Below are 19,587 nucleotides of genomic sequence, written 5' to 3'. Positions count from 1 at the left end.
AACTGTCTGCATCACTACAATAGAACTTTATTGTCAGAAATTTGCTATGATGCATAATACATTTCAGAGAAATCTGACAATAAAGTTCTATCGTATCGTATCGTATGTGCACCTGGAAGGGTGGAGGCGTAGAGACTGCAGGTAGGACGGTTGCGGCAGCAGGAGCGGTGGTGTGTTCAGGGTGCTGCATGGCCAGAGGGTTGATCAGGTGCTCCACTGCATGCATCTTCCCCTCCTCCATCAGCTTGGCTGCAGGAGCCGCACTGAACACTGGGTACTGACCGCCCAGAGTCTGCAAGGCCACTGCGCATAGAGAGACACAAAGATGAGGGCGGGATAATAGGCGGGACGGCTGCAGAGACGACAGAATATAGCGAGGAAATGACACAGATGAGCACATGCATGCACGGATGCTCAAAACAGACACAGGCGTACTTAAGAAGGAAGAAAGATCGATGAAAAAGTGGGGAAAACTTAAGCACTAAAGAAAAACAACAGTTAGAAAGGTTGAAGGATACTATTTAGGCAAGAAGGGGAAAAAATAAGAAGTTACACAAGTTGGTGTTGGGGTGTGATTCGGATTATGATGGCGCTCAACTCTGGATTAACCCCAATGCTCCAACACATACACACACACACACACACACACACACATGCACACACAGCTAACACAACATCACTCATTGTTTCAGATGGACAAAAGTCCTTTCAAACTGGTTGTGATCCTGTGATTCAACACAGACTGGGATTGAGGACCAGATTGGGGTCAAATCATTCCAGAAGGAGCATCAAGAAAATCCACTTTACAAAATGGGCCTCTGATCAGCCACTAAGTGACATGACTAATAGGGCCACATAGTTCAATGCAAAGATTATATTGCAAAAAAGTTAGCCAATCTGGTCGGTTTAGTAACATTTGTGTTGACTTGAAGCTTAAAGGATAATACCGGTATTTTTTTTTTTAATTGTGCCAATCCTCTAGGCTGCCTCTCTCCTTTACATTATTTCTGGTTGTGTCTGCAAAACCTCAGTGTAGTTGGAGATATCAGAGCTTGTTTTCCCCTCAGAAGAAGCCATTTGCTGCCATTCATTTTTGTACAGTATGAAAAACAACTTCCACAGAGTTAGATAATCCATCACAGTAAATGTGAAGCCTTAATTTGGTTTTGTCAAAGATTCTCTTTCATTTTCACAAGTTTTTTCACATCTCGACTAGTGTTTTCATATCAGTGCACACATCATATTACGCTCTGCTTACTGTCAATAATCTGACACCCACAGGAAGAAATGCTCCCAGGAAATAATCCCTAAAAACATGTTGCCTTGTAAACTTTATTGTCATATCCATGTCATCTTATTTGAGGCGTCTTTGTTAGCCGGAACAGCAGTTCATTTTGACGCTGTGAAGTTTGTATTTTATAAACGAAATGAAAAACATGTTAAAAAATCAAATTACATACAGCATGCATTGCAAAATGATTGGGGAAATGTAAACTAAATGTAGACAGAACTAAATGGGCTACAACTCTAAATGACACCGGTATTGTCCTTTAAGAGACACTTCATTGATCAGAGTAGAATGGACAGAATAGAGAAGGAATTAATGGAAAAAGAGAAAGAGAATCTTTATTTGGTGAGGAGCGCCTGCATTTCAACTCCAGTCTTGAGCAAAACAGTGGTATAGCCAAGGAAGCTAAAGGAGCTGCTGTTGCTAACTCTTTTCCTCAACATCTGCAAAATAACTGTTTACATTATAAGTGCAAAAAGGAAATCTTACATTTTCTTCCATATTTTTTATTCAGCCCTGACTCAGAGAAAAAGACAAGATACTGCCAACCACGTTTCAGCCAAAAACTGGAGTTGAGTGCATGTGTTAAAGGAGATTGTAGGCGCATCAGTCCCCACATCACAAAGAGACAAATCTCTCCTCAGATTGATATGGAAAAAAGAGGAAAGACTGATGAACAAAGGATGACAATTACTGCCTGGCCACGCTAGAAAGGACGGAGATTTGGAGTCATCATCCATAATTGTAAATCACGGAAATTCCAAAAAGTCCTTTTGCACGTGCCCATCCAGCAACAACCACAGCCTTGATTCAAAAAAAGAGTTCCTCAAACAGCACACGGCAGGGAGAAAATGATGGGTTGGAAGGTTTAGTAAAGGGTTTTGAGGGTGGGCGAGGATGTGGATTTGTCTATCTCACTGACTTGTGCCAGGTTTGATGCCAACTGGGTTGACGGAGGCAGCCAGCTCCAGACTGGGCATCAGCTCATAGGGCTTTTCGTTCTGCTTGGACTTGCCCTCGTGGTAGCGGCTGTAGATGCCACGGCCGGCAGAGTAACCCCCCAGGTAGGACCCCCGCGGTCCGGGGGTACGGTTACCTGCAGCAGCGCGACCACGACCTCGCACAGTACCTGCTTGAAATACAATATGTAATATAATAAAAAGGGGGTTGTGGTTTAGGACTTGGGCAGCAGCAATTGTCTGGGGGCAGCTCTTAAAATTGTGTAGGGCAACAAGAAAGGCCAATAGGATTAGAGCTTCTTTGAACGTTCCTCTCAAGATATCAGGCATTTTTTCTTAAATGTAACATGTAACCAAGGAGAATAAGTTAGCTCCAAGCTAATGTAGCAATATTTTGTTGAGCTCAAGATATTTTTGTTTGGATTTCTTTGGTTCCAGTGTGGCCTCTTTTCTGAACACTGTTCTGACTTGTATTTTGATGCTATTATGCAAATTGGTAGCATTGTAAAATGGTATTCTTGGACGCTCTTGACTTTGTTGTGATCTTTTCAGTAACCCAGTATGAGATGGGAAGTGACAGCACAGCAGGAGAGGAAGGTGTTAGAAACCAGAGAGTTTGTCACATGGCAAAGAAGTTCATTGTTCATTGAAGGAATAAGTAGGAATAAGGATGTGAGAGATTACCATTGTTCTGTATCATTGGGGCTCCTTTGGAGAGAAAACCAAAACACAATGATTGTTGAAAGTCAAATAGATTTTCCTGCTACCACCCAAAGACCATACTTAATCAGTCATCAAAGGTAATGGGATTAGCATTCATTGGTCCAACACCTTAACTCATCAGTTTTGTTTTTATCTTTTGTGTTTGCTTTTCAAACAACAAATCTGATTTTAAGCCACAAACCCTCATCAAGTTAAAGATTTTAAAAAGCTTTCATCAAACACAATTCTAGCCATCATAGATTAAATCACTATTATCTTCGTCATTATGTCCATTTAAAAATCATAGAGTTCTCTATTGATGGAGTGTGTTCTTCATTGCCCCTAAAACAGTATCTTTTGGATGTCATTATAAGATCTACAGCAGCACAGTAGACCAGAGTGTTTCTGCTGAACATTTACAATAAATACATGGTGAGTAAATGGCTGGCTTTAAGAGAAACTCTTTGGATCTGGCTGCTGAGCATTACTATTACAAAAAGATAAAATGAATTCTAACCTTTGACAAAGTAGTCTCTGTTAGGTCCAATGAGGGTGTTGTAGGGGTAACCATAGTAGGTCAGTGTGTAGGGATCACACTGGTAAACGTAGTTCTGCTGAGTAGCCTCTGGAGTTGCGGCAACAGCGCCCCCCTTGGAGGCCTTCTGGTAGCGCGTGTACTGCTCTTTATCAACTGGCTTGGCCAGAGTCACCTCAATGCAGGACCCCTCCACCTCTGTGCCATTGAGGTGGTCCATGGCCAGGACGGCGTCCTCCCGGGAGGTGAAGTGGACGAAGGCATAGTCACGGATTTTCTTCACACGTTCCACACAGCCAGGGTTCCACTGACTAAACACCTGGTTGATAGAGAAAGGACTGGTGATTGCTAATTTCATTGTTGCTTGACTTGATCAAAAGCTAAATCCATGTTGTTCACTGAGCCTGGAAGACTACCTCTTCATGTCAGTTAATTTTTTTACCCAGTAACAGCATGCATACTGAAATATCAATCAACCAATCCAAACCAGTCAACCAATCCCACCTGTCTAAGCGTCTCCTCGCTGGTCTCCATCATGAGATTCCTGACGTAGAGGATCTTCACCGTCTCCATCACGTCCTCGTCCACATCAATCTCTGGCTCCGCCCAGTCCACTGCGATCTGGTGGCCCCACAACTGGATACGCCCCGGCATCAACTTCCTGCGGGCCATGGCGGCTGCACGGTGCGACTCATACTCCACGAAGGCGAAGCCACGGTTCTTCATCTTGTCTGCAGCGCTGGCGTAAACAATCACGTCTAGCACGCCCTCTGTCACCTTAGAGACCTCCTCCAGGATCTCCTCCCGCTTTTTGGTCTTGGGGATCCCACCGATGAAAAGACGGCAGTTATCCACGGAGCAGCAGACCCCCAGCAGCCGCCCAGGCCGCACCTCATAGTTGTTGAGCTCCCGCACAGCCCGCTTGGCCTCATGTTTCTGTGTGTACATCACAAATGCGTACCCACGGTTCTTCCCATCAAAGTCCATCATCAGGCGCATCTCATAGATGCGTCCTACAGACTCAAACACTGGGACCAGCTCATCCTCATAAACGTCCCGCGGGATTTTACCCACAAAGATTTCACATCCCCTTGGCGGAGACTGACCATCCCAGCCAGGTGGGGGGCCGTATTTCCGTTGACCATTCTCCTGGACCATACCGTACCCAGTGCGCTCCATCAGGGCCACCAGGGCGGCCTCATTGGGAGCGCCTGCCACACCTTCAGGGATGGTGATTTGTCCATGGATAGAGTGGTGGGAGGGGCCAGAGGGTTTGGAGCTGGAGGGGGCAGCGTTATTGCTCATGGTTGAGGAGGAAGCGGGATCTTCGGCTGTCATTCTGATAAAACCATCCAATCAGATCTGGGGCCTAGGGAGGAGAGAGGGATTGAGAGAAAGGTTTACAAATTCTGTTTTCAAGGCAACATCAAATTCTATCAAACACGGGCACTATCTAAGAGAGAATGAGACTGAAAAACAGGGGAATGCAAAAGATAAATTGAAAAAGAATCCTCAGTTTAAAACCAGGTGTTTGTACCAATAGTAGACCATAATAAGGCTGTAGTATGATTCCAACAACAGAGTTACCAATCAAAATACACAAGATCACAAAGACTACAGGATAACCAAGACACAACCATTTGTCTCATTGCAGCACAGCACAAAATGTCTATCTACAATTTGTCAATATATTTTACCTGGACACACCAAATGAGAGTCTATAAATCCCCAGAGCTCCCTCCCCTATCACTGGTTTTACAGCCTTGTTTTGCTGAGTTCCTCAGATCCCTTGTTGACCTCTGACCCCTATCAGGGGCTGTAAACCCTGAAAACCCCAGCTCAAGGTTCACTGAGTACGACTAGGTCACATGCTCCAGACGTGTGTGTGTGTGTGTGTGTGTGTGTGTGTGTGGGTGTGTGTGTGTGTGTGTGTGTGTGTGTGTGTGACAGAGGTAGGTTAGACATGTCAGAGTTAGGTTAAGCTCTAAGAGGAATTTTGTATAAAATATGACTACATGCTGTGACAAAGCAGCAGTGCACAATTATTTATTGTTGGTCTTACACAAACACACACAGTTGACACGAGAGGGGGTTGGACTTTCAACCTCCTTATCGATATGAATAGTTATACAGTGTGTGGGTGTAGTGTGTGCGTGTGTGTGTGTGTGTGTGTGTGTGTGTGTGTGCACCACTTCATTAAGGACCACAGCCCTATAAGAGGAACAGAGAACAATCAGAAATCGGCTTCCCAAACATAAACCTCTTACTCTCTAACCCGTTTTCCAACACCACTAGCATTCAGAACGGAAAAATCCCCAGCAATTTAAATCCCCAGATCACCGTGCTTTATACAACACTGAGGCAATCAATCAAACACGGACTACAAAGCAAACTGCTTTTTGTCTGACCAAACCATGGTCACATAAGCAAATAGGCCAAATAAACAACAACCCCTTCTAAGGAAGGCAGGCGGTGTGCATATGCATGAGTGAGTGTGTATGTGTGTGTGTGTGTGTGTGTGTGTGTGTGTCATGAGTTTGCCTGGACTTTGACGGAGATAGGTGAGGCAGTCAACAAAGGTAAAACACTACAAAGCCAAGCAACCATGGTAACGCACACACTCATTTGACCTGACCCAGTATCCCACCCTCCCACACCCACACACACACACACACACACACACACACACACACACACACACACACACAGACAGACAGACACACACACACCTGTTCACTTGTTGGTTCATCCAAGGCTGGAGCGCTTAGAATTACCTGCAAACTGACTCACACCTCGCTCTCAGTGGGGGCAGAATGATAGAAATGGGAGCTTGATAGAATTGAAAAAGAGATGCCTTGAATACCAAAGAAAATGGTCAGTGGATGTACGATACAAATCAAAATTTTTTATCTTTGGTTGATTGAAACTGGAATGCTTACAATGCACACAAAGAATCATTAATTCATTCAGTGAAAGATGAGGTCAGAGAGATGGGCGAAGACGACAAAGAGATAACAAAAATCAGGAGTGGAGAAAGGCAGGATGTAATTTCTTCCTTCTATCTTTAGCCATTAGGTTGGTTGCTGCGTTTTGACATGGGACAAGATGACATTAGATGCTCGACAAAGTTACCAGGACATCTAGTTGTGAAGCTCTGATTCTGCTCAACAGGGATGCCACTCCACTTGCGGCACACAGAAAAAACATCAGTCAAGCTTTTCCTCCTAGCCTGCTAAATTAAGACGCCTCTTTTATCATTGTTTCTTTCCGTCTCTGCTGCCCTCCCTCGTTCCCTCCTTCCGTGTGAAGTGCTAACATGACTCCATCTCTTATCAGCCTTATCTTGCCAGATTGATGACAAAGGGAGGACAATATCCATTGTGGGAGTTCTGCTGCCTGACAAAAAAAAGGAGCTACGTGACACTGCGAGGTCGACACACTGTATCGTACGGCTGGGGCGAGAGTCTTTCATAAGGCTTCAGGAAATGTTTCTGTGTCAAAAACATGATATATTCATTATTCATGCTTGCAGTGGGGCAATCCACTTCCTGATTTTGACCAATCAGGGATATTCTTAACTTCCTCAATACTGGCTACTGTTGTGCTGAGGTTTTCCTTTCCTATGAGAGACTCAGGAAATCAGAACAAAAATGAAGTGAAACACAGAATGTCCGTTCGATAATCTCTCTTCCTTAGGATAATAAAAGTGAGAATGCAGGGAATACCACTCCTGTGTGTGTGTGTGTGTGTGAGAGAGAGAGAGAGAGAGAGAGAGATAGAGAGAGAGAAAAAGAAAGTCACTCAATTCAAAATCTGTCAGAAACTAAGTTTGATCTGAGAAAGTCTGCCATCAACAAACAGGAGACAAGGAGGAAAGGGAGGAAAGCAACACTGTGTGGAAGTGAGGAAATGGGGAAGATGACAGAAGAGAAAGCAATGATTATTCATTCGCAAGCCTGCAATCTCCCCATAGTACCTTCTTAGCAAGTGCTGACCTTTCATGTACGTGCATGGATGTGTGTGTATGTGTGTGTGTCTGTTTGAGTGTGTTTGAGTGTGTAAGAGAAAGAGAGAGAAAGAGAGAGAGAGGGAGAGAGAGAGAGAGTGTGTGTGTGTGTGTGTGTGTGTGTGTGTGTGCGTGCGTGCGCGTGCGTGCGTGTGTGTGCGTGTGTGTGTGTGTGTTAGAAACCTGAGGCAGCAACAGGTAGATGATTAACCATGGCCAACACAAATCACAGCCTTTACTCACATGGAGAGAGAGACAGTGACAGAAAAGAGAGAGCATTTACAGAGGATGTCTAATGTAAGCGACCGGAGGTTTAGAAACCCTAATAAACAAGCTGATAACCACTTCTGTAGAGATACTTACACCCCAATTTTACCATTTTACACACACGCAATAGCAACAGCTGACCAGTTATTAGGTAAAAATCTACTAAGCCAATCTTCACCCCTTCCACAGGGTCAGACTCAAGGTTCACCTGGTCAAAGGTCATGAACTGAGAGTGCCACAGGAAGGAGGGTCACTGGAGCGGGACTCAGGATGCTCCTCCAATTGGCTGGCACACAACCAGGAAGTTAAAGAGCAAAGTTTCCATTGGGTAACGGGGCCAGCCTGTTGGTTTGAAGTGTTCTAAAAGATAACCTGTTTTAGGTTTATATGGGTTATAGATATCGCTACGGAGATTGTCCATTACATTGTGTGTATGATTGACAGAAGCACCTGATTCTCTACATATTAACAGCATGTTATTGAAGACTGAATTGCTTTATGAGCTTCACTCTGTACCTCTGCACACTATGCCATAGACAAACTGTGGATATTGCCATCTAATTCCATCCTTTTTGCTCAAATAAGTAAATAAGTCACAATATAATAGCATATTTCCTCACAGCTAGAAAGAATAAAGACATTCAAATAAAAACAACATTTTATTTTATTGACATCACATTAACTCAACACTTCACTACCATGTGTTCCTCTCAGAAGGCAAGCATTTGTAGATCTTTTTGAGAATCACATTTTTAAGCCGGTGGCCTCTCTTTGGCTCCCAATTTACTGCAGATTATTGAGCAAAAAAAGCGAGTGTGAATGTGTGTGTGTGAGTGTGTGTGTGTGTGTGTCTTTGTGTGTTCAACAGTAAGGAACAATGCGTCTCTCAGTTGGCAGTTCTATCCTGAGTGACACTGAGCCAGCGTACTGAAGAAAACAGGCCTAAGGAAGCCGCCATCTTAGCTGTATGCACACAGCGACACGTGGAGACGTTTGACTCCCAGTGTCCGCCCCGCCGCCCCTAACAACGGGGTCACAAGGCAACAGAACAGGAGCTATAAACCAATGAAACCCCAACGATTGCAAAACGGTCCAAAGTTGCTATTTTAATAAAACACCCACCCAGCAGATAACATTATTGTAGCTGCCTTGGACACAGCAGATCCAAAAATGAGTCATGCAACTACTATTGCAGGCTGGCTTCAAATCTGTTTTACAAGTCTTATCTAAATTCAGAGGAACTCCCAATAAGACAGATGCACTGACTTCATATCAGAGCCATTGCATTCTAACGTTGACTAACTCCTCAGTAATAATCTCAACCACAGTTCCTGCTCACAAAAACAACATAACATTCTTCTGTATAAGCAAAAAGGTGACATATGAACCGTACTGAAATACTCAATTCAACCTGACTTAAGAATCACTATAAAACCCAAGAAAACCAGAAGGAAGTGAGAATGCATAAGAAAGATATCACAGCAGAAAGAGAGCTGGAGAAAAGAAAAGAGGAAGGAAAAGTGGAGAGCGGTCAGATGGGAGGATAGCTACCCCTGTTGCTTCACAGCGCGGCGCTGCCTGGCTGCCTGGCTGCCTGCTCTGGGAGTGTTAGTCCACCTCCATGAGAGACAGGTACAGCAGGGCACTAAGCAGAGAGGCCGGCCTCCTCTGCACACACACACACACACACACACACACACACACACACTGGCTGGACCGGAGCTGCAACTAGAGCATGAGAGCGGCTGGAGGCGGGGCTAAAACAGGTGCTTGTGTGTATGTGTGTGTGTTAAGGTGTGTGTGTGTGTGTGCGTGACTGGAAATGGCCGGATCCCAGCTCTACGTTTGCAGACATTAAGTGAGGAGAGCCAAGGAAAAGTGTGTGTGTGTGTGTGTTTGTGTGTGTATGTGTGTGTGTGTGTGTTGGGGACTTTGATACACACACACATACACCAAAGCACCTGTTGCACAAAACCACAAATCTTTGACTTTGTCTGAACGCTGTAACTAATGAAGAAGGAGTTGTGGGAGGAGAGGGGGCTGATGGGAAATGCAGTTTTTTGGGTCTAGGAAGTAGAGAGTTGCAGATATGCAGAAAGGACAGTAGAGGAAGCGCAGCCTGGATTCAAACCCCCATGTTGTAAGTCTCATTGCCAGGACATCCGAAAACCCAGAGTATCCAATAAAGTGACAGTCGTGTCAGCACAAGACTAAGGCAACTGTGTGTCTATGCGTGTGTACATGCGTGTGTGCATGTGCGTACGTGTGTGTTTTTGTACATAACAACGGTGAACATGTTCCTAGCACGGCTTAACTTAAGCAAACAACGCACACCTTCCTGAGCAGTCAAGAGAGCAGATAGAGAGAAGGCTGAGAGAAAAACAGACATGGAGCCAGAGAGAGGGGGGGGGGGAAGACAGTAGCTTTAGTCTCAGACAAACAGTTTCCCCTCCAGCTCCCCTCAGTGCATTTAAAAGGAGAAGGAGAGAGGGAATAAAGGGCTAGAGAGAGCAGGTAGGGACAGAGAGAGATGAAAGTCACAGTGTGTGGTCAACAGAGTGGCGAGTTTCAGCTGCCATTGAAACCAACCCCACTCCTTAACGATTGAGTAAACAGGCTAGGGGAGAGTCTATTTAGCATAAAGACCTGAGAATGATGGAGGTAGAAAAAAAAAGAGAAAGAGACAAAAGGGAAACTGGAAGAGAGAGAGAGAGGTATGTGTGTTCTGTATTCTGGCAGCCTTGTTCGCAGAAACAACTACCAAGTAACAAAGTTGTGAAATCAACTATCAAACTCGTGTATCATTTTCTTTGGAAGGAGTGAAATACAGACAAAATGTGGCAAAAATGTGTCAGCAGACAGTGTGTGAGTAAAATCTGAGGGAGTGAAAGTGTGTGTTTTTTATCACCAATATTTTTTCATGTGGGCAAAAGAGAGAAAAGTGGGGAAGGGGGGCGGGGACCAGACGTACAGGTCGCTGGATTCACCCCTCCCTCTGCCAAGGGTCAATCTAAATCAAAGATTAACTGTCAGTCATCGGCGAGAGCCAATCAGAAGGCAGACACGCCTCAGAGGGCTCAGGTAGTTCGGGTGAGCGCACAGCGGGGTCGCCGGCCCATCAGGTCAACGGTTAACCGTTAAACCCCGCAGGAAGAAAGTGTCCCGAACGTCAGACGGATAAACAATAACCATCTCTCCCTCAATCATTGTGCGTATTCAGCAAATCATTGCTCAGATATACGTAAACACAAACACACACAAGTTCCCCACAGGGATCAATGAACCCACTCACCCACACAGGTTTAGGTTCACCCAGCTTTGTAGTTGTGGAATAGAGCTGACTCACTGTTTTAGACTGACATACATTTTTGTGACAAAAATTCACAGAATACATAATAGTAAGTGGTGTCAAACTGATGTAGGTTACATAGGGATAGGGTTTGTTCAGAGGGGGAAAAAAAGCATAAATTGTGGCTTTTCTGAAAATCACATTGATTTTTGTTTATAATAGTGATGGTGGTGGTTTGTCTTATAATGACTCCAATTGAAACTCAGTTAACACTAAATTATTTTTAAGTGGGTCATCACATAAGAGAGTGCATCTTAAACTGTTTTGGTTACACTGTGCCTCTGACAGGACGGTTCACTGTTCAAGCCATGTCAAGGGTAAGACACACACACACATACACACTATGGAATCTGCCATGTAGACAAAATCCATTAATAAAGCAATAAAGCAGCTGTAGTAACCAGTATCTCGGTGACAGCAATAGCATGACTGTCATCTATTGTAACAAGTCATCCATATAGGTAAATGAGTAGCATGTCACAAGACCAGAGGCCCGCTGGTTATCTCTATAGAGCGATGTGACCTGTAGGAGTATACAGCGGTGTGTAAGACCACACTGCGCTTTCTTGGAAGCAGTTCCTCTTAGTCATGTGCAGAAAGTGATAAGCTGCTTTTGGAAAATAAAAATGCCTCCCGCTGTGAATTTTGGTAACCCCCCATAGCTTTATTGTTTAGGGTAGGTCTCACAACTTTGCTGTGTCCAAAAAAAAAAATCTAAATGAGATTTGCTGACATGATTCTTAGGGTCAGGCCCTACAAAAATGTAAAGCACAACCGGGGAGAAGTTCAATCACAAAGACACTTTCTGTATCAAAGTCCATTTTTAGCTGAAAGCTAGATGGCCACAACCCAGTGAAACAACGAACTTGACTGAGATGAAAGAGAAGTGAGAACTGTGGCTGGTGGTTTAGGGACACATGATGTCCTCATGTAGCGGTTCACCCAGCTCAACTGTCAACCATGCTGACTTCAACAGGAGCGACCAGAATGGAGAATTAAGTCACACTGTTGAATGAGGAGAGGGAAGCTGTGTTGTCTTATCTTCTCAGTTTTAAACATGATATCTGCTGTCTATCGTTTGTCTTCCAGTGCCCTTTTACACTGTATCTGAAGTCCTCTTGTCCTTAAACTATGTGTCACTATGCACTGTGTTACTATGTAAATTATACCCATTGACATTTTCAGTTGAAATGCGACGTGTGGGGAGTCAAAATCTAAGTCAAATTCTCTCCCTATGCAATTAGGAACTAATCTACAAAACACTACCCAAAGTCACCCCCCTCATTCCTCTGCTAGTCTCCGTTCTCTTTTGCCTCCTTCTCCTCTCTTTTCTCCTCTTTTTTTTCTCCTTCCCCCCATCGATGTACCTGTCACCCTCATTCCTCTCGTTCACTCAAGCTCAAAGCAGAGCAGCGGGGAGGGGGAGGAAGGAGCAGCGAGGAAGGTGCGGAGAGGAGGAGGAGGAGGAGGAGGAGGAGGAGGGAACGAGGAGGCGAGGAGAAGGGGAAAGACATGAAAGAAATTAGGCACGCAGCGACGAGGAGAGGAATTAAGAGAACGGGGCGAGGAGGAAAAGAGCAGATGGAGAGGAGTGAGGGAGGCTAACGAACGTAGGGAGGAGGGGATGCGGAGTACCAAATGTTCCCTCCGATCTCTTCGGGCCTCCCTCGGCGCTAGAAAGCCCTTCAAAGTGAAACTGGCCTGAAGAATTTCAGGTCAGACAGAGTGCGCGAGTGACCGCCTCCAGCCCGCCCCACCTACTCAGTTGAGGGGTTGATTCCAGTTCATTTACTCCGAGAGCCCCCCACCTTGCCTCAAGACCTTCACATTAGTCGGCCCTAGTTCTTCGTTAAACAGAACTTACTTTTGTTTTTTACTCAAACACTACGATTTTAGGTAATATTACACAAAGTCTGTATCTTAGCCCACTCTTTTTAACTTGTGACTTCTGGGGAGACAGTTGAAATTTCTACTATAAAATAAAATCATCCCCCAATTGAAAATGTGACAATGTGGCAACTATCTTTCATGTGGCAAACCATACAGTAACTACAGTATCTGTTACAGAAGACAAAACCTTATTCGTATCAAACTTTATGTTCAACAGCAATCACAATCTACATTCTAATTCTGACTACAAAAGATATATATATACATATATATATATACATACATATACATATATATATATATATATGCATTGCCAACTCCAACCGAGTGTTGCCACATACAGCATGTCCCCAAATACGACTCTGTAGTCATTACTTAACATAAGAGCTAGTTTAGCTTTAGCGTTAGCTGAAAGGGGCTTTGCTTCCTTAGGCAAACACATTCCTCAGGCTAATCAGCTAGCCTGTTCAAGGCCATAGCAGACATTGTTTCAGACAATCACCACTGACGTTGACACTGTCACACACTCGTGATAAAGGCTTTAGTGGCCCTCTGCGTGTGTGTGAGAGAGTGTGTGTGTGTGTGTGTAAGGGGGGGAAAGCAATGGGATTAAGAGTTGCAGAGTCTGTGTTGTCAAAAATGTGCATTTTAACACATATGCAATGCTAAAATATACTGTTTTGTATCCTGCATTTTGTAGCCTGTATTTTTTCCAGTGTCCTTCACACTCATACTCGCACTTACTATCACACACATGCTTACAAAAGGGCCAGCCTTCACACACACACATATATTTATAGTCAAACAAGGGCCCACCCTGTCAACAAACATAGTTAACAGAAAGTGTGTGTGGTCACACTCCTACATGGGCACAGTTATACTGAATCGTGCATCTATTCTGTTTAAATACAAGTGAGATATTTCTGTTGTGTTGTTTCTACTGTAACTCAAAAAAACAGACTTTGACAATGTCCAGTCACTCTTTCACTCCGTCTTTATCCGTAAATGTACTGTACAACAGCATAATTGAATGTAACTGATAACAGGATTCTTCTACCTCTCTCTGTATCTCTCTCTCTCTCACACACACACACACACACACACACACACACACAAACAAACAGCTCACCTTACAGAGGTAAAAGTCCACTCATTATATCATGAAGAACCAGGAAGTACATGGGTAATAATACCAGCCTCACCATGTAGTCACTGAAGCATTTTTATCCCCCACCCTAAACACACACACACACACACACACACACACGCACACACACACACACACACCACAATGTCATGCCACTCCGCCGGTTCCACTGGTTTCAATGCAAAGACATCAAGATCCCCCCTTCAAATTACTCTGATTGGTTTAAGCGCCTTTGTTGTCTGCTTCCAATCATCTTGGTTCTGACAAAGCAGCGAAATAGGGAAGGCCTTCTATCATCAAGACACTTGTAAGACAGTCTATATGCCTTTTAATCAGTATATCTGACAGTCAGGCCTCAGAAAAGACAAAATTCTGCCAAACAAGCAGAAGTATATTATCATTTTCCCCAAACCAGCGAACATCCACTCGTGTAAAATAAAGTACAAACACTAAAACACACAACAAGAAGAAGAAGAAGCGACGACAATTTCTTAAAGAGACTTCAAGAACAGAGACCTTTAGAAAGATAACACACACATTAACACCGTACCTGTGTCCCACACTGAGGAGCGCGGATATCGGCGAGCAGGCCAAGGAGATTCAGCAGATGTGTATTGCTTTTGGAAGTCACTTTGCACACTCAAACACACACACACAGGCACACAATGTCTAACTCTCCAACGCACTCCCTCTGTCCATTCACACTCCTTGTTTCTGACAGGCTGTGGCAGTAAGACTGGCTGTTTGAGTGTGGAGGTAGCAAAGGTGGTTTAGTGTTTACTCATTCCCAAAGCCCAGCAGAGAGAGAGAGGTGGGGCCACTCAGTACAGGTAACCCCCCCCACCTTTCTTCCTCCTTCAATCTACTCTCTCTCTCTCTCTCTATCTCTCACGCTCAGCTGATAAGGAACAAGGCAAAAGGGGAAAAGGGATAGAGGGTGTGACAAAAGATGTTGATTGACAACAATCAGAGAAAAGTAATGAGAATGTGTGTGTGTGCAAATTCATTTATAGATACATGTGTGTGTGCTGCATCTGGATATTGGCTAAAAGGACCTTCAAGAGTCATGCTGGAGAAACATGTTGGAATATGTTGTTTTCTTATCAATGACAACCACTCGAAATTCCATCTCCACCCAACCTTTCTGTCCAAGAGGATGACGTCAGCAGAAACTATCCATCACAAGTTTACAATGACGAGTCGACAACAAACACACACACACACACACACACACACACACACACAGAGCTCAGAAAACATACTTCACACAAAACAGGCGGAAACACGTTATTCCAAATTGCAGGCCACATTATAAATAAACTAAAAATAAATATCAGAGTTCATCAGAGCTTTATATAGACATGCATCACCTGTCACTCTTCAGTTGTCACTGAAAACATCACAAGACTGTTTCACTGAACCAAGTATTTACACCTAGAATCTATTCTTGATTCTTGATTATGATGTTCAATAAGAGTTTGCTTCATCACTTGTTTAAATTTGTTATTGAATTTAGGGTCTCTCTTGAAAGGCATTTTTGGATAAAATTGTTAAAGACTGAATTTGGCAGGTTTCACCGTGATGACACTTTGATTTCTCAGCTAGAGCTGGTCTGAGAGGTCTGATGGTCACACCACCGCAAAGAGTTCTGTTCCGCTTGCAAAGCTAGTAACATTGTTTTATTCGCTTGGTGCAGAGTTCAAATTTGTTGAGTCCCTGATGATCAACCAATATGAAAGGAGTGGGCGGGACTGACCCCCTTCCTCAACATGGAATAAGCTTTCATTTTAGCAGGGTTGGCTTGTTCAGAGCATTTTATCAGCATGATAGCCAAAGCTTTCTTTTGGTTGTGACTCAAATTCAACATGGCTAGCTAGCAGTGAACACAAGTCAGCACTACCTCCACTGGCCAGTTTGCCTTAAAGTCCGCCACTAGCACTATGCGGGCACAAATCATTATATAATTTTAATAGATTTCGCTAGGCCAATCCCGGTGTGACCGGGCCCAAACACTGACAGGGATTCTGATGTTAAATAAATAACAAGAAATAACATTTTAGTTTGGGCAGCTGACAAATGCTAAGAAGCTTTGTTTTTTTTTGCTGGCTGCATCAAGTATGGGTTGAAAGCCAGTTTGGCGGCTACATAGTGATAAACACAATGGAGATGGATAAAGAGCATACAGACCAAACCGATCACATTCCAGTCATATTTGTCAGAAACACAGAGCGAGGGGTCAGGTGGAATGAGAAGGAGATCATGTCGACAATGAGTGGAAGTGTACATAACCTTAAACAACCCTAAAGAAAGACAGGGCACTATGCTCTTATCAGATGGGGTTCCTTTCTTCTCCAGAGCAAGTGTGTGTGTGTGTGTGTGTGTGTGTGTGTGTTTGTGTGGGCAATTGCCATTGTACAAGTGACACATTAACCAATGACTCTGTTAATGAAGGACATGCAATCACTGATTCTCGCGTTTCTTTTTTTCGCCAGCACACACACACACACGCAGTAAAGGCAGGCGGTTCAAAGTTTGCAGATGGAGACATCCACTCCCACCCCAACAGGTGTAATAAGGTTGGACTGAAGGCCATGCAGAGCCATAAAGCCATTCTGAAGGTGGAGGAGAGGTTGATCAGAAGGCCAAGATGACTTTATTACTAACACACCGTATCACACACACACACACACACACACACACACACGTTGACCACATAGACGCATGCGGCACACACATACATTTTTGTACCTGTTGAATCAGAATAATACAGACGCATATACCCACACACAGAGAGACAGACTGACAGGTAGACAGACAGGCAGATGGAGAGAGGCACGTGGGGCCCCAGTGTGACAGCAGTGCAGTGATGATAGCCATCAGCACAGTACCAACAGAGGCAGAGATAGATGGGGGAACTGGCCCTACAGGTCTGAGGCGAACCCATACACAACAGTGGGAAGCTGTACACAAACAGCTTTACAACGGTCACTGAGGGAGGGGGGGGTTGAGTGTTTGAGTGTGTGGCGTCCTGAAGACCCTGAAGCATTCAACATGTGTGTTTGTTGCCAACCAAGCTGAGAGTAACGGATACACTGGTGAGTCAAACTTGGATTTACGGTACCCCCCCTTCCCCACACACACACATACACACACACATACAAACCCCACCCCTCCACCATCCCGGGCAACACCACACATACACACACATACATGCATGCACACACACAAACACATACATACACATTCACACATATTGTGTGCCAGTTTCCATTTGTTATCAGCAGCCTTCCAAGCTGATAATTCTGCCCTATTTAACATGATTGGGATCTGGGTCATAGAACCCTCTACAAAGTGGCTATAAATCTGTTGCAATAGACACACAATACTTGTCTCATGCAATACGTATGGTCGACAACCATGATAGTTGGGTTGGGTTACAAAACACTTTGATCATTTTCCGGTATAGGCATTTCCTATTACGGCACTCGTACAGAATTTCATTTCATATAAGATTCATGCACAGAATGAAAGAAACACAATAACCCTGCTGTGTCGGCACTTTTCACCCTAATTGTTGTCGTAAACATTGAATAAAAAAAAAATATTCACCATTGGAATGTGCTGTATCGTATGTAAGCTTCAGAGTCCTTGTGTGGGATAAAAATGCCAATGTTTTCGATAAAAAGATGCTTGTGAATATGAGTGTGTGTGTGTGTGTGTGTGTGTGTGTGTGTGTGTGTGTGTGTGTGTGTGTGCGTGAATGTCCTGAGATGTGAGTCCCAGTGGGCCATGTGAGACAGCTGAAGTGCCTCAGCAGAACAAAGTGCTTGTTTGTCGAGAAAATACGTCCAACAGCTAGAGGATTACAGCTTCGTCAACGTCAGCAACACTGCAAGTGTGTGTGTGTGTGTGTGTGTGTGTGTGTGTGTGTGTGTGTGTGTGTGTCTGAGTGATTGGTTGCCTAAGACTCCAAGTGTCAGAGGTCCTCCTCTGGCGTTTTGCTGTGACCTTGACCATGAACTAACGCTCTCCATCTGTCTGTCTCTCTCTCTCTCTCTCTCTCTCTCTCTCTCCCTCTCTCTTATACCATCCTTCCACCTCCCCTTTAACTCCCCCAGTCTTTTTGTCTCCCTCCACTCACTCTCTTTGCTTCTCACAAACATCATCACAATCTTTTCCTTTTTTTTTTTTACAGACAAAAAAAGGCTACATCATTTTATTCAATGCTCTACACAAGTGTTCAAAGGAAAGATTTAAGAGCATTTGGGATTCAAATCTACAAACTCTTAAACTGTCTCCGCTCTTATTTGCCTCCTTACAGCTCCTTCTGGATGCCAAATCTCTGCGTCCCCACAGAGGGAGCAAATTCCACAGGTTGCCTTACGCACACACACACACACACACACACACACAAATGTACACACACGCACCCACCCACACACGCGCACACACATGCTGGCACAAGCAACAGAGAACACATGCATGCACATGAACGCACACAAATCCAAGGTCAGAGCGTGTGTGACAGGGACAGAAGGATTAAACCTGTTGCAGAGCAAGTGGAAAACTCTCTTCTCCAGTATGGCTGCTTTAATGGTTAGATATCCTCACCAGTATGGATACTTGTACTACTCTGTAGGGAATTTCGGTTGTAACACTTCCTCATTCAAAGGTTCATCTCACATCCTTTAACTATCCTGTAGCTTCAGCCAATTCTGCTGTCCCACTTATGATTAACATAAATGACTCAGCACAAAACGGAGCAAAAGAGCCGTTCTGCCCTCCCACACACACACACGCACACACACACACACACACACACACACACGCACACACGCGCACACACCCAGTATCTGACATTAAAGTCCTACGCTTTTTTTCTCTTCCTTCCTGATGAAAGAAGTTTCCCCTTTTCCCTAGAAATTGGTCAGCTGACACTGCAGTCATGTGGCTCGTCTAGCCAATGGGAGAGCAGGGGCCGTGTGTTTAGGTGCTACAATCACCGCCAAGGTCAAGGAGACGGGGAAGGAGAGAGAGAGGGAGAGAGAAAAAAAAGAGAAAAGAGGTGAAGGAGCAAGAAAACCAGAGAGCACACAAACAACTGCACAGTGAGGAGAGAGAGCGAGAGAGAGAGAGAGAGAGAGAGAGAGAGAGAGTCATCCTCATGGCTTTTAACCACACTGCAGCTACTTATTATCTGGCCAGTAACCAGTAACCGCTGTAACGTCAACATGGATGACTGTCCTCTCCCCCAACACTGGGAAACAACACTGACTGTCATATGGCTGGTGTCATGTGAACACCTTGTCACTCCAATTTTGATGATTTTCATCTTTGTCACTTCCATGTCACATTTTTATGGGTTGAGAGACGTTCTACAGACCGTGGCCTTGTGAAACTTTCAAAACCCCATTGGATAAACTCAGAAAATACGTGGTGGTCAA

At 44.3% G+C, this 19,587-nt stretch overlaps 1 protein-coding gene across 9 annotated transcripts in view; it reads right to left on the bottom strand.

The window, feature by feature from the left end:
- rbm47 (RNA binding motif protein 47) overlaps window positions 1-19,587 on the bottom strand; it is a 30,508-nt gene that overhangs the window by 3,992 nt on the left and 6,929 nt on the right. For 6 of the 9 annotated variants that reach the window (XM_078290558.1, XM_071911385.2, XM_071911384.2 and 3 more), the window contains exons 3-7: window positions 3,989-4,853; window positions 3,467-3,803; window positions 2,932-2,955; window positions 2,211-2,420; window positions 113-303 (exon numbers count right to left, since the gene is read on the bottom strand). In XM_078290558.1, coding sequence (XP_078146684.1) covers window positions 113-303; window positions 2,211-2,420; window positions 2,932-2,955; window positions 3,467-3,803; window positions 3,989-4,822 — 1,596 coding nt within the window. In that variant the 5' untranslated portion in view covers window positions 4,823-4,853. The remainder of the gene's footprint in view (window positions 1-112; window positions 304-2,210; window positions 2,421-2,931; window positions 2,956-3,466; window positions 3,804-3,988; window positions 4,854-19,587) is intronic. The other 3 variants (XM_071911388.2, XM_071911391.2, XM_071911389.2) reach the window with 3 other exon arrangements.

Source organism: Centroberyx gerrardi, chromosome 3 (assembly GCF_048128805.1).
Source record: "Centroberyx gerrardi isolate f3 chromosome 3, fCenGer3.hap1.cur.20231027, whole genome shotgun sequence".
NCBI classification, from domain to species: domain Eukaryota; kingdom Metazoa; phylum Chordata; class Actinopteri; order Beryciformes; family Berycidae; genus Centroberyx; species Centroberyx gerrardi.
This window is presented reverse-complemented; position numbering and strand designations above follow the sequence as displayed.